Source organism: Pungitius pungitius, chromosome 17, assembly GCF_949316345.1.
Source record: "Pungitius pungitius chromosome 17, fPunPun2.1, whole genome shotgun sequence".
In the NCBI taxonomy this organism is placed as follows: domain Eukaryota; kingdom Metazoa; phylum Chordata; class Actinopteri; order Perciformes; family Gasterosteidae; genus Pungitius; species Pungitius pungitius.
In genome coordinates, this window is record NC_084916.1 from 13996792 (window position 1) to 14012598 (window position 15807).

The 15807-nt window shown below is 46.0% G+C and overlaps 1 protein-coding gene across 1 annotated transcript in view; it reads right to left on the reverse strand.

The window, feature by feature from the left end:
* Positions 1-15807, reverse strand: part of csmd2 (CUB and Sushi multiple domains 2) — a 169179-nt gene that overhangs the window by 36689 nt on the left and 116683 nt on the right. The window contains exons 31-43 of the mRNA XM_037474374.2: positions 15555-15749; positions 14630-14746; positions 12904-13017; positions 9606-9701; positions 9234-9437; positions 8365-8489; positions 5993-6089; positions 5038-5142; positions 4547-4665; positions 3896-3965; positions 2490-2606; positions 2039-2248; positions 695-883 (exon numbers count right to left, since the gene is read on the reverse strand). Of these exons, the coding sequence (XP_037330271.2) occupies positions 695-883; positions 2039-2248; positions 2490-2606; positions 3896-3965; positions 4547-4665; positions 5038-5142; positions 5993-6089; positions 8365-8489; positions 9234-9437; positions 9606-9701; positions 12904-13017; positions 14630-14746; positions 15555-15749 (1758 nt within the window). The remainder of the gene's footprint in view (positions 1-694; positions 884-2038; positions 2249-2489; positions 2607-3895; positions 3966-4546; positions 4666-5037; positions 5143-5992; positions 6090-8364; positions 8490-9233; positions 9438-9605; positions 9702-12903; positions 13018-14629; positions 14747-15554; positions 15750-15807) is intronic.

Consider the following 15807-nt stretch of genomic DNA (forward strand, 5'->3'; position numbering starts at 1 on the left):
GCATTTTACATACAGTAAATATGTTAAACTGAAAAAAATTACCACGCAATGTGCGGCTTGCCCTCATCGTGCTTTTCCGCGCATGCACACACGCACACACTCAGATAATTTTGCTTCGAAACACGTGAATATTGCAAAAGAAAATTGCCATGAATGAATACACTTTCTCATGTTCCATCTTCATTCTCACTCTGTTGCTCTATATCTCACTTACATTTATCTCCCCGATCGCCCCTTTCAAAATTAGAGTGTCACGGGCATCACCTCCCTGTGTAATTTTGCCTGCATTATTGAACAATTGGCAGCTGGAGCGTGAGAATCTGGGTCAAGGACGAGGCAAAAGCAAGAGCACCCATTACTTTACTTACTTCTTCTTTTCAGTTCAGGCCCTCTTTTATTCAGCCTTTGTTTGGCTCCTTTTGTCTTTAGCACAGCAAGGATTTCCATTGAAAAAGACTTTTGCTTCATTAATAGGGGATGATAATTTAGTTTAACTGCATTATTCATAATAGATAATCACTATCTCCATTATCCCACTTTGCACTAATGGCGCTCAATAGCTCGCTACATCCCAAACAGGAAGTCACGGTCTTTACTTTGCCTCTGCGTTCATTAGACACTTGTTTAGGAGACTGCTTAGTGGTTCGGGCCAGTTAACGCGCTGGCCGGGGCGTCGGGCCTCGCGTGCCGTTACCTTCGCAGCGAGGCACGGGCCGATCCCAGTTACGCGTGGTGCCGTGCTCACAGGTGAGGATGGAGTGTCCCGTTAGCTGATACCCAGGCAGACACTCGAAGGAAATCGACTGGCCCACATTGAAGCCGGCTCCCACCACCACACCGTAACGGAAGGGCTCCGGATCGGGGCACTCCTGCAGCTCGTAGGCTTCGGGGGAGAGAGAGAAAGAGAGAGAGAGTCACGTACGTCAGTCTTTTCAAATCCCAAAAAACAGCTAGATAATGCATTCAGAACACCTGGACTTGAAACAAAATTAAAACATTTCAATACCAAAAACAGTACGTAGCGCGCTCCGTATGCTCATTCTCTGTGACTGCCTGAACCTTGCAATCAATTCCCACCTTTGAAGGATTCGCCTGAATATTCTCTGCTTTCTGATTCTGTTGTGTTCCTCCTACAGCTCAACCCCCCCCCCCCCCATTTCTCTTCTTACGCCTCCTCAGACGGGAGTTTTCAGAGGGAAGGAAAATGCCGGGGGCAGGTGTGACGTGTGCTGGAGGAGTATGATGCAGTTATCAGAAGTAGTCTGGTTAAATAATTCCTACTTTTTTTTTTATTCTCTTAGAAAGAAAGGAAAAGCAGGCAATGAGCCTTAAAGAGCCAGAATACAAATATGACTAAATAAATTGATTTCTATGGATCACAGCTTTCCTTTCTAGGAGATAACTCATGCAAATAGCGTGTGTGGAGAGGGGGGGGGGGGTGGATTTGCAAATATAATGCTTGATTTATATGCTAATGTACAGAATTATGTAAATGGACGATGCTACCTTTTGATTGCTGGCTCGTTTGTTGCCTGAGAAAATACAAACTTTGTGTACCTGTTGCGTTTGCACACAAGGGCAATACATGTGTTGCTGGCAAAAACAGAGTGAAGCCTTTTATTGGCGAAAATCTTTTAAAAGTGATCAACTGTTGTGTATAGAGACATTTAAAGATCTGGATAATCGAATGTCTCTGTGGGCTGAAGAGTCATTTCTACGGCCCGATTCAGTAACGTTATGGTCTGTTCCTAAAAATCATTCATCTCAAATTCAATAGTGTCTTCTGGGATTGTGTCAATTGCGGGGAAAAAGCTGGGATCATTATAGGAACATTCTCTGCACCCCATTTCTGTGACAGCGGCGACGGTTGGAGGCAGCCAAAAGAGCTCCAGTGAAACAAAGGTAATTACTACTTCTATCAAAAACGCAACTCAAAATACTTAATGCTGGCTCAGTTTTTAAATGATCATTTGCATAAATATATAAACACAGAGACAATCTGCAGATCATAATTTTTCACTTTTTTTGAGTCTCTTACCCTGGTACTCAAATCTGAACCCCGGTTTATTCTGAGAGTGGTCACTATGGAAATATACTGTGGTCTCATGGGAAGTGGAAAAAAGGGAGGAGGGAACATCCTGGCCGCTGAATCGACCAATTACTGCGCTTGTATCAAGCGGACCGTTGCGTATCTCAAGAAAGTCATGGTTGGCTTCGGTGGAGAAGTTGAGGAACTGAAGGTTGGCTCCTGAGAAGAGAAGAAAGAAATGAGAAAGAGGGGATAAGATATTCAAAAGCATTGCCATCGTCCTCTCGAAACACGACTAAGGTGGGGGAAGGCTCCCTGGCAGAGGCTCTTAGTTCCAAAATAATGCACACACGTGAATTTACAACTTAAAATGTTGCCAGGACACACCTGCGCCTTACATTTGGTTTGATTTAATGTTCTCGAGAGTCGAAATGATTCTAGCGCCTCTCGTGATGCTCACCGTAACCAACTGGCAAATAGATTCTCCAAGTACAGTCGGCGTTGCTAGGGTAGTTGCCAGGGAAACCGGGGCTGAGAATCATGCCCTCCATCTCCTCCCGAATCCCACCGCATTGAGCTGGCAGAAAAAAAAAACACTTTGATTAGAATCTACAAACAGTGATTCTCCCAGATGTGAATACATTATAAACACGAGTCAATACAGTTCTTTGTACTAATAGAAAAGTTTGCTTTTAGCTCAAACAAAGCAGAGTTGAAATATTGAGCCATAGCCAAAGCCTTAAAAACTGGTTATAAGAAAAAAAGAAAACATAGATGAATCAATGTTTTCCAATCTTGATTAATTGCACAAATATTGACATTCTCCTTTACTTACCTTTCTTTACCTTTAATAACTATTTTTTATTCAATTTAATTAAAGTACTTACACGTTCAATAGCAGTAATGTGAACAAGATTGCTTTTATAATTCTATTATAAATAAAAAAGACCAACATTGTCAAATAGCTCAGAACAATTTGAATTGGCATTTAAAGGCACAGTCTAAAAACAATGCAAAAATCCATGTGGCTGTTGAGGAACTGTGGAACTTTTATTTTTACTCGAGATATTGTTGTGCCAAACTATATATTTTGCTGCTTTTCATCCCTCTCCTTTCATCTTTAAACGACTGATGGGTAAATGTTGTCTTGACTGAAAGAAGACAAGTGAGGAGAAGAAACTAACCGAACACACGGAGTAAAAGCAACGATTGGATCAAGAAAGATGAAAGAGCGACGGATCCTGACACCGAAATTAAAAAGAAAAGAGATGAAAGGAGGCTGAAAGTAATTGTAAAAGAATTTGCAGAATAACAAGAAGAAGAAACAGAGGCGAAACAAACGCCACACAAACACTGTGTAAAGAAGAAATAAATGGGAGAGCACAGCCAACATCAGTCCAAAGGAGGATGAAACCACACAAAGACGGCCAGCGGGCCGCAGCGCCGTGTTAAATGCCATCCAGTAGCAGCAGCCTGAGGTAATCAGGGAAACTGCTGATGCTTGTTCTTCCCCCAACCTTAACCAATCGTGGTGTGAGATGGAACTAATTAGGCAACAGGAGGGTGCTTCAATGAGCGGGAACTCTGGGAACGCTCAGATCTTCTTCTGACGATCTGATGGATAATGGAGCCATCGGATGCCTCTTGTGGTGGCGGCCTACGTGCGTGAGCCGTGAGACACTAGTGCGATATTTGTCGCTTATAGGTTGCTGCGATATGCTAAATTCAATTTAGCTTTCATTCAAAAAGGCAAAGAGTCTCCACGCACGTTAAATCGTTATATGCTCAGAATATTTTCTGGCAAGTTAAAGAATCTCCAAAAATGGAAAGGCAAGAGGCAAATAAATGAAAAGAGGATATTTTTACCTATGCAGAGAGGAGGAGGGTAGTTCCATCGTCTGAAGGTCCCAGGCATGCAGGTGATGTGCGAGTTCCCCTGGAAGGAGCAGGCGCAAAAGAACACAGGACAGGCCATTAATTAAATTGTTCCCCCCCCCCGCCCCTCTGTCATTCAGCTCTTGCTCCAATTATTTGAACCGGTTGCCTGTCTCCACATGACTTCACGCGGCGATGTAATGACTAAATCTATCTGAAGTGACAGAGAATAATGGAGGGGGAGCATCACTGGCACATTAAGATGATCACTTACTGTTGCACTTCCAAAATATGCGCCATCGTATTTTCGTTTTAAAGCTCACTTGCCACAAAGACGAAACATTTGATCACGTTTGCTTAAACGCAACGGGCTGAATGAGCAAACCTTTACTGAAAAAGTGGCAGTCAGAGCAAGCAGGGTCTCATGCGCACACTGTGATGAGCCATACCAGGGTGCATGAGTTTGAACTGAACACAAAGATAACATGATTGCAAAGTTGTCTGGACTGGTTATAATGCGCAATTGTATATTAGTTCTAATAAATCATTATGAGAGCAATCGGTTGCAGATGACTTGGAGGTGGGGGGGGGGGGTTTCGGTCACCAATGTGTCGGCCGCGCCCGGAAACGAGGAGGGATTACCTGTAAAGTGTATCCGGGTTCACACTGAAAAGACACCACGTTATTCATCTGAAGACGCTCCCCCACCTTGATGCTGTTCATAGGAACCACAGGCTCTGCGCAACTGGTGAGAGACACCGCTACGAAGAACGGAGGAATATTTAATATCCACACAAGAACATAAATCACAGTGAGACACGTGTCTAAGATATAGACGGGAAGCCGTCTGATCGTCGGTGAGGAAGCCAACCAGCGAGTCAATATATGTACTTGGATTTGATTAAACCGGAGATTTGTAGGATTTGGTTGAAGCGTCTGTTAAGTCAGCTGCGCTACAATATTTTTGCCGCTTTATGAAAAAAGCAGACCCTGCATAGAAGACACGGGGCTCCCTTTGTAGGTACAAATAATTCATTCGTTTTGAGAAAACAAAACGATTCTTAGTTTCAGGTCATCATACAACAACGACATCCCCAGGAGGCACGAACCGTTTTCCCCCACCCCCCACTTACTTTTGTACTCCAGCCTGAACCCAGCCGCGGACACACTGATATCCGAGAAGAAGTGCAGGTAGAGTTGGTTGGAGGTGCTGTTGAGGAGAGCCGGGACGGTGGTGCCTTGGGGGAGGAAGATTAATAGTGTGGTTTACCAATGCTATCTCCTGCATGGGCCGACCGTAACGAACTGCATGAGCTACTGGCCAGTGGCTCAAATGTGTGTGTGCTTTTTTGCAGCTGCCGACTGTGGGTGAGGCAATGTCTGTGTGCGTTTGTGTGCACATGCAGCGAAAAATGCACGAGTGGTTGATCGCGTGAAGACACGTTAAGGATCTTTGGGAAAAGAAGACGCATGATGGTGCATGAAAAAAGAGGCAACATAAAACCCATCATTCAATCACAAAAGCACATGTTTCACAGAAACTGTAGGACCCCACATTGTTGTTTAATAACTCGAATGTGTGCGCCTGGCATTTCCCTTTCACCTCTTCACTTCAGGGTGCCTCTAACGTTTGCTCTTGGTCGTGTTACAAACACAAACAATAGGGGGAATTTGCCGTCGCCGTGTCCCCCCGCTATGAGAGGGGAGTAAAACTCATACTGTAAACAAAAGGTTCAATTCAATTCAACACAGAAAGAGGACAAGCACTGTAGTTTCCTGGGGAAGCCGGACTAGTTTGGAGTTGTTAACCTCTCTTTCGGCCTGTTCCCACTGTGTATTTGATTGTGCGATGTTACAATGCCAACGGTGCCAAATGAGGCCCCCCGTTTTATTTTTATCACTGTACGTGTTGTTGAACAAATACAAAATGTAACGGGGGTTATTTCCTGCTCTTCGACTGTGCTTTTGGTAGGTACAGGAAAAAAAAAAAGTGCTTTATGTTGGAGGTCGAGATGTTAATAAACATTGCAAAATTGATTAAGAATGTGCAACAAAAAAAAAAATGAATGAATGAATTAGCTACCCTACCTGAGAAGCTGCCGAGCATGGTGTCAGTGTTGTCCCCTCCGTCAAACACTTCCAGCGAGTCCCAGTTCTGCTCCGTTACAAAGCTGATTACCTGGATCTAAGGTGGGGGAAGACCAAAGACAAAGACAAAAAAGCAAAAATGGGATTTAGGGAGCACAGCAGGAGCAGTAGGATCAAGGCTGTGTAAAAAAAAAAAAAAGTTGCGTGAAAAAAAAAAATCCACAGTAAAGAACTAAAAAGATGGCCCTTGAGAATAGCAGTCGTCTCAGACATGACACACAGAACTTTTTGCCCGACTGAGGCTAAAAAGAGATATTTCTATGTACAAAACAGCATTCCAAAACCTCCTCTCCTCTAAACTCTTTCAAAAGGGGAAACATGTGTTTTCACTGTTCAGACACCAACAGTGAACTAAATTAGTTTTTCCTTTTCTTACTATTTGAACTGGATCGGAGGTAAACATTTGAATGAATAAAGCTTTTGAGAATTCTCAATAGAACAGCACAATAGTCATTGTGTCATTTTGTATGATTTTGGCTTGCTTTTATATATTTCAAACATCATTTTTAAAGGCTGTAGTTAAGTGCTGGGCATTGGATTAGAATTTTCAGGAAAAATGTACGACAGCTGCAGAGGACGATGAATAATAGACTGTATTTCAAAGAAAGACATACGGAGACTTCAAAAGAACGGCTTCTTTGTCCCCCTTGAAAAACATACTTTAAGAATAGCATCCTGCTTTTTCAAAAAATACTGCCTAAATTGGATCATAAAGCGTATTTTGCTCATGAATGCTAAACAAAGGACGGGGAGGTTTACCTCGTATCAATAAAACAACCTCGCAATTCTCTGATGATCGCGATTCGACTCCTCAACTCAAGATGTCAAAGTGTCCTTGGACATCCATCTTGAATCCTAAAATCGCTCTCGGGGTTCAATAAGGTTTTTTGCCACCGTTCTGGGAATGTGCGTTGGATTGGATCAGGTCCGTCGGCTGAGTGAACAATGCGGTGTGCGGTGTTTTTTTAAAAAGCCGCGAGTTGAGAGCGGCTACCGTGCCGTCGCCTACATCTCCGCCCCCCCCCCGTCTCAATATGCGATCCTTCCTTTTGCCAGCATTCTCCGTATTCCCCGTTCATTTACTCCCCGAGCCTCCATTTAAGTTCCCTCTCACTCCATCGCTCAGCCTTCTCCTCTCTGATGGTTATAGATCAGATAGGAGCCAATTAAAAAGGGGCGGCAGGGGCCCTGGTGGCTCCTGTGGAGGCAGAGCACATCACGGCATCGCCGCGGCACCTCGCTCCTTAAAAGTTACCTTCTGGGTTGCGACACTCCAATCTAATGCGTCTCGGGCTAACTGGCAGGCGGGAGGCAACAGAGGGGAAAAAAAAGCAAAAGGCTGCGTGGAAGAGATTGAGAGGGACTGGAAACAGTGAGGTGAGGAGGACCCAGCTGGAAGGCGGAGTAGACGACACGGAGCAGAGCATGTTGGATCTTTTGGGAGCGCGGGCAGTGACCCTTTTCCAACGAGATGGAGTGTGTTCCTGTGTAGTGCAGTGGTGGTCCAAAGAACAAAACCCCTCATATATATCATTTTTTCCGAACTATACTGTTGACACTATACACAGCCTCCCATTTCATGCTGCCGTCCTTGAGAGGTGCACGGAGAGAGAGCCACCTCTCTGTTCTTTCACGTCCCCATTTCACCTCCAAGCTACTGAGACGTTAGCGAGTACTGCAGCATGCAAAGCGGGCCTGCGGGCCGGCTCGTGTGTTTGACCTGCAAGGACGGCCAGCTGAGGTGCAGGAGCTAATAGCCGGGGGGACTGCACCGAGGTCATTACCCAGCGAGGCCCGAAGCATACGCCTAAAAATTCCTTCCTTTCCTCCTGGCAGACCCAGAGGGAGCTCACACAGGTTCCCGGGGTAAAGTTCCATCGCACGTGCATCAATATGAATTAACTCCCCAGAAAGAGAAGCAAAGTAATTGAACGGATGAACAGATTCATTTTCTAATTTTCTAATAGTGAAATCTTCCGTCAAATTAAATTCTGAGCCTCTGTAAAGTCGATGAAGTTTATCATGCAGCACCCTGACAAACCCCAACCCCTTCTAAATGCTACAATTTAGCTTTTAAATGAGTCAATTGTTATATTGTACTATGAAGTCGCACTACTAACCCTGCAAAAAAGGTTCTATGTGGTTTGGAAACCTGGGATTTTGGGAGTGGGATGTATTTACACTCTGTGGTTACCGTGGACGAATCGGTCCCGGATTTACTCGAGATTGAACACATTTTTGCATTATCGGATTATTACAGTTCTGTCACACAGGATAACGTTGATGCCAGCGAGGAAGTGTGTTGTGCAAACCTGGATTCCTGATCCTTCTGGAACAGTGATCTTCCAGACACAGTTGAGGCTGTTGAGGTAAGGCTCGGGAAAGCCGGGAGATAAGATGGTGCCGGTTCGTTGGGTCAGATTACCTCCACATGGAACTGCGGTAGAGAAAAGGGTGAAAAAGAGGTATCGCAGTGTGCCCGTTAAGCAACAATAGCCACGGGGTGGTAGATGTAAGATGAGGTATATGCTTGGGACATAGATGTGATTCTGTTAGTACAACACGGGAAACAAGACAAAAAGAAATAATAATGGCAAAACAGTTAATGGAAGTTTCTCACATTTCTTGCTTTTTTTAATACAAATCCGATTTTAGGACTCACTCAAATTGAGTCATTAAACCACACCTGGACTAGAGTCTTAACCACCTGGACACGCAAGCACAACACCATGCCCACAAAACCATACCAACGCATTAGACTAGACTCGCTCGGTATCGCACCACATATGGTGACAGCGTAGAAGCATCTGCTGCAGCTCTACGTACTGTAGTGTGTGAGTGAGTGTTCCATTGAACATAAACTGCACACCCATATCTCCACGTGAGAGTGTGTGTGTGTGTCTGTGTGTGTGTTGGATCTGTGACCCTCGGCGGAGCCTGCCACCTGCGCACTGCATGGCTGAATCTCTCGGTATCGCTACAGGCAGTGGCTGGCAGCTCGCATCTGTGTCGGAGTTTCAGGAGTTTTACACTCAACCAGGCATCAAGTGGGAGGGACACGGAGGCGGTGGGAGAGACGGGAAGACGGGGCGTGAATGAAATAGGCACAAACGAATAATGGAGGGAAGCATAAAGAAAAACAGAAGAAAAAAAACCCCTGCTAAGTTTGTGTGTAGCCTACCTATACAGCTGGGTATGGAGCTGTTCCATTGTGCCAGGGCATTAGGAACCGTCAAGCACTCAATGGCGCTGGGCCCCTCCAGCACGTAACCTGGGCTGCACTCAAAGCGGATCACCGCACCGACGGCAAAGTTGTTGCCCATGCGGCGGCCATTCCGGGGCTCCGGGACGGAGCTGCACTGGGTGGCGCTGGTCCGTGGCACGGCTTCGTGGGAGCAGAGTGATGGAAACAGGGTGATGACAGTTGTTGAACGGAGGTTCTTCTCCGTGACATTTCCAATGACAACATGATTTGTTCTTAAAAGTTGCTACGGGTGCCACTGAATCGTCACACACTGTGTGATGTGCATGTGGTCACTGTGCACAAACGTACCCTGGTAGACAAGGTGGAATCCCCGGGAGCTGGATTGGCCTTTGGAGGTGAAACGGATCAGGACTTGGTTGGAGGTTGCCAACGGCAACGATTCCCCTGTGATGGGATAGAAGTTAAAGTCACAGCTTCTGAAGTGTTTGAGCAAAGTGCTGCTATAGGCACATCCGTTTTTTCACAGAAAGACCTGCTGTGATGAAAGTACAACATGCCTATAAGGCTTCATAAGGCAGACGGAGCCTATCAAAATATGCAAATGGGCGGGTGATTATTAAGGTCATCCTTATATTTCACTGTCAAACCGGAGACTGTATCCACTTTCCTTCAGCGTCTTTATCACTGCCGCCGCCAAGTTTCAGCACACGTTACAACCCGCAGCCGGGCCGGTATCGAGGCGGGTTCCTGGCTGCTCAGAAGCTACTTTTCATCTGCTTTTTGAGCCCCCGAAGAGAACGAAGGCTCACAATTGTGTTCCTGTTTTTTCCCGCGCTCAGAAATATCATCTAGGGTTAAAATTCTTTGTCTTGAGTCCCAGCTGGACTAGCGTGACTCTCCGCTCACATACCCAATTAAAGAATCATTACTGGGGAATCTGCAGCTGGTATGAAATAGAGCATCGAGACCCTGAAGTGCAGAAGAACCAGCTGCTGACTTAACGCCATTGGCTGTACATCAATGCAGAATCAAGTTCTAGGTTAATCACCTGCGAGGCCCTCCACAATCAAGCCCCCCCCCCCCCCCCCCCCGCTGACATTAAAGACGTCTTAAGGGCAGAGCGCGCAGGTCGGACTCTACGGAAACCTAGCCGCCAATCCGTCCAATTTCCAGACCACGATCCGGTTTTTGCCCTGGTAGCAGGCTTTGGTCAGTTGTGTTACGCTTTAAATGCCATGAAAACGAGGAATCAGATCCCCATTGTTATCAGTGTAAATACAATATCGCGATCACCTGCTATATTCATCAGCACATAGTGTAATTAAACGCCCCCCCCCCCACCCCCCTTTGGCGTCTCCACTGTGATGGAAAACTGTTTTTTGGCTGGCGTGGAACGGAGCGTCTGCGTCTCGGCCCCCTTTTTCTCTCTCTCTCTCTCTCCGCCGTGGATCTCATTACTCGGCGCCTGCTTGCTGTCACAGCGCCGCGGAACTCGGACGTGGCTCAACTCCCGAGGCAACATCTGTCTCTTCTCCGTCGGGGGGGAGGGGGGGGGGGGGGGGGGGGCTCTATCCTGTGTGTGCGCCTGAGGCTAGTGTTTCAGTGCGCGTGAATATTTCTGCGCCTTTTTACGTTTTTTTTTTTTTTTATAGCGCCGCTTAGCGAGACCCAATCCAAACGGTGCAGTTTTTTTTTTTTTTTGATGCGCCGTCCACCCCTCTGTAGGATCCCCGAGGCATGCTGGGTAGTTTATTAAAAGCCCTTGCTGTGCTGTCGGGGGTTACAGTGTTTCATAATCTGCTGTGTGGGGCAGGTATTCATCCAGATGGATCAAACATGTGTCAGCATATCGTGTGCGAACCCCGTGGACACTTTTTGGCTTCGAACCGCTTTGCCCTCAAAATGAGAGGCTTATAATGGACCGGTTTGACTTTGGCAGGAGGGCAGTGGTCAAAACTCAGCTGCAGTTGTTGGTTCGTGGTCCGGTTTGGACAGTTTGACTCGTACAGAGTCAAACAGCGTTAGAGTTAAGAGCAGCCCGGAGTGTATTACAGGAGGAGACTTCTATGAATAAGGCATTTTATGAATAGGATTTATTTAAATGAAATATAAGAAGCAAAAAAGGTTAATTAAAATTAGTTAAAATAAGATCCACTAGTCACACTTGAAGTGACGGCCAAGCGAGCGAAAAATGCTTTTTCGGGAATTCAATTTCAAAATTTGCATTTAGATAAATTTCATTGATTTCTGGATTTAGTCGTTTTGTGGTTTCTGCATGTCGTCTCCTTTTACTTTTTGTCCTAATTCCCAATTTTATCATGTTCTTGCTCAAATCACCATTTTCACCATTGCCTCTGAAAAGTCACAACCGGTGGCTGTACTTTTCAAAACTTGAAATTTGCCTCACCGCACTTGAGATAAGGACACTCAACCGAATGAATGCTTTGCTGCAACTAGATGAATGTAATCTGCTTTTTTTTTTTTTATTCTGTCAGCCCCTAGAACACAACATTATTACCGGCTCAACGTTTACTGCACACAACGACGGCTTGCGTATCAAGACCGTACGGGTGAACTGCTTTCAAGCCTACAGATGTGCCTATTTGTGAGCAGGTATATACTTCTTGATTAGGGCCTAATTCAAGCCAGTTACCCGCGTGAGCTTCAAAGTGTGTCAGCTCTGCGCCGCCGCGCCGCGGCGAGAGGAGCGAGAGAGAGCCAGGAGTCCTCATTTGACATAACGGCCTCTTTATTGAGCCGTGAACTGGATTTTGTGAGACACGTCTGGACACAGACCAAAGTAATTTGGCTTTCGTCGAGCCATGGGACAAGGACACGTTGAGAAGGAGGGCGGCCTCGAACCTCGCGCACTTTTCCCGAAACGGCCCCTTCCCGAAAGGTTGAACCAAAATAAAGTTTACAGTAAGCAGTCAGATATTTCTCTATCATTGTTGTCATGGAAAACAAGGTATTCCTCAACATAACTAAAGAAACAACTGCAAATAATCATAAGTATTGTCATTATTTATAATATTTTTAACTTACTAGAAAGTTATGTTTTGTAAAGCTGAGACTGGTTAAAGGTTGTAATATTCTCGATTGTAGTGGATATGTTCATGCGCTTTTAAAGAAAGCGTCTCTGCTTCAAGAATAAATATCTCAATTTTCCTGCTTGCACCCGGCACACAGGTGTTTGAGCGGGTGCGTGCGCGCGAGCCCACTTGTTAGCCTACACCCCTGCAAGCACACATATACTCCGAGAGCTAACATATGTTCGTCTGATAGCGGTTCGGGTGCATGTGCGTCTGAGCCTGTCTGCTGCCGCGCTATCCCTGCCACTCTTAAGTTGTTGTTTCTGTTGAATTGTTTCACAGCTCACTGGAGCCCTCATTCAGCCACCGCAGCTCCGCCGGCGTCAGCACTTTGTCCCACAGTTTCCCCGGGTCCTCATGAAACACGGCACTAGACATCAAATTTAGTCCACTGTCATGACAAAAATAAATAAAAAATGGCCAGGAGATCAAACAGTCCGATCTTAGGTGCTGATGAGTTAAATACTGCTGCTGAATATAAAACAATACTTGTGCAGGTATGTAGGATTTAGTGTCCGCCTAAGTAGCCAGTAGTGTGTTTTTGTTTTAAGTACCTGTGTGCGCTCCAGACAGGGAGCTGAGGACCCGGGAGTGTTGCGTCGCCCCGTCATAAACCTCTACAATATCATTCAGCGCCGTGTGGAAGAAGGTGAATTGACTGAAGACCACTGGAAAAGAGAGGGAGAGAGATACAGACACCATTTAGGACAAAAGAAATGGTCCCAACACGCCGAAAATTTTCATTTAAAAAGGGTCTTCATTAAAGCGAGCGGGATGATGCTGACAGTTCTCACAACCAAGAAAAAAATGCATTACACAACTAGATCAACAATCCTGCCTGGGTTTGATTGCTTGTTGTGGATGAAAGGCCTGAAAAGGTACAATGTGTGGCTTAAGCTCTGCGATGGGGCTCTGATCCTTTCTACTGTCCACCGCCGCACAAACTCAGTCCTTTCACATCTAATCTCTGCGTAGTTGGCTTGCACATTGAAGAGGAGGATGAAGAGAATGAGGGAGAGGGCAAAGGGGAAAGAGTACTTGTGCTCTGCAATGGGTCTAATGGCAGCTACTCTTGAACCCGACTCCTGTTTTTTTTGTGGTTTTTTTCTCCTCCTCCTCAGCAGCTTCAGTGGCATCACCTCCATCTAATCACAAGAGACACTGCCGGTCGCAGTGACAGCCACCCTGCCCTCTGGGAGGGAGGGAGGGGGGGGGGGTGGGCAATAGCCTATCATCGGGGCAGGTGGATGAGCCTAATGAGAAGCGGCAAGAAATCGAGCCGAGAGCCGCATGTGGCTCCGCGCGACCGAGGGTGCTGCCTCGGGCTTCCCTGTCGAAAACGCAAATGTGCACTTTAATATCCGCTATCACTATGGCTCCATTGAGGGACATATGTTGCGCCCCCCCCCCCCCCCCCCCCCCAAGGGTCCAAAAAAAGAACGGCAGCCCCTGTCGTTTTCGACACTCAAAAGACCAGGGTTAAGTACTCAAAACCCATGCTGGCCTCGACTGTTTAATGTCATTTAACGATGAGATTCCCCATTGGTGACAATGTGAGGAAAGAGGAAAGGAAGCCGGTGGTAAAAACCCAGACTTTGAAACATGTTTGCTTCTGTATTTGCAGGTTTTGGCGCTTTCATACTTGTGCATTGTTTTGCCTTCTATAATAAATAATATGCCGTTTCTACAGTATCAGATTGAATATTGGACGCAAGCTGTGACCTTTAAAAGGGAAATGCCAAAACGTGGCGAAACTCCAGAGAAGGCCGGATGTTCCAAACACCAATTATTTTGGGTGTTGGTGTGTGTGTGTGTGTGTGTGTAAGACAGACATATTGTGTGCCTGGTGTGTGAGATGGTGATTCAATTGTTCTACCAGGGTGAAAACATGTGTATGGAAATAAGACTAAATTTTTATTGGAATTATCAATCACTATATGATTCTATTGTGATAAAATGTATATATGTGCGTGGGAGCTTTCAAAGGTTTTGCACAAACTTGTTGCCTCCTACACCTTTTTAACATTTAGTTGTGAAAAAAAGCAGAGGAAAAAAAGTTGAAAAGTTGTGTCCATACTTTTATTTATCTGCAAAGTAAAATTTAGTCAGGCACCTGAGCACAGTTTAAGTCTTTTATGGCCATTTGGTGCATTATAGAATAACTGCCTCTTAAACAAACTCACATAATTATCCTCTCTCAGGCACACACAAATGCACAATTAAACATTGCCTCGGATGAAATGAGTAACTCCTGTAGTGCAGTGAATTTTCATGACTTACCGTAATCCTTGGGCACCACCACAGAGTACAGACAGGTTCGTGCACTGCTGTAGTTGCCAGGGTAACCAGGGGACAAAACCACTCCTTCCAAACCAGAGTTCTGTCCACCACATGGAGCTAAAGAAACACACAGAAGATGAGACATGAAGAGACAGGACAGGCAGAGAAGGGAAGGTCTAAACCAATGGTGCAAGATATACCATTTCTCCACCTACCTCCTACACCACCTCCTCCTCCATCCCCTCTGTTCTATTACCCCTAAATTACTTTTCTTGTCTGATTGGGTTTGGGGTGGAAGATGTCCCTAGTGTTTGCCAGAGTGAAATTGCAATGTTTTCCAAGTGTCCCTGTGGGTTAGCCTGGGCGAGATCAGGCCTGAATCTCCTCTCCTGCTCTCCCAGCACCTAAAAAAAAATGCTCCACGTGGGCTCTGATCTCTGTGCAGGTGCTGATCCCATACACACGTCTGTGTGTGTGTGTGTGTGTGTGTGTGTGTGTGTGTGTGAAAATGAGCGTGGTGTGTACATGTATTCCACCTGGCATGTAAATGAAACCTCACACTGGGACCGCCTGATAGGAGAGATGGGGGGTAGGGGGGGAGGGTGCCAGGGTTCTTTTACCAGCTTTTTATTGTGTGTCAGTTGTGTCTTAGGGATGTCAGGGTGACACAGGTTTTTCACCATGTGTGCAGGGAGCAGATATGCAACCCCCCCCCAAAAAAAACAAGCTCTCTTCAAACTGGCGATTAAATTGAAGCTACACCCTCACAACTATCAACATTAGCAAAACCCACACAGCCCTCCGCGTACACCTGGAGGACGTGGCTCTGTGCAAAATCCACATCATCACACATGCGTGTTTACATGTGATAAATTCATAAGAGGTTAGTCTCCCAAACGGCTGTCTCCAGGATTTCAGTGTTTACCGACACAGATGGGTTTGGGTCTGTTCCAGCTCGGCTTGCCGTCTCCCCCCATGATGCACGTGAGGGTTGGGTCCCCTTCCAGTGTGTAGCCACTGTCGCAGCGGTAGGTGACGGTGGAGCCCAGCTTGAGATCGGCGCCCACCCGAGTCCCATTTCGCACCACGCCCGGCTCAAAGCAAGACTCCCTGGGGTTCTCTGTGGAGAGAGGTAACACGGTGGAAAATCAGTGACGGAGGGGGAATGTGTCTCGGTA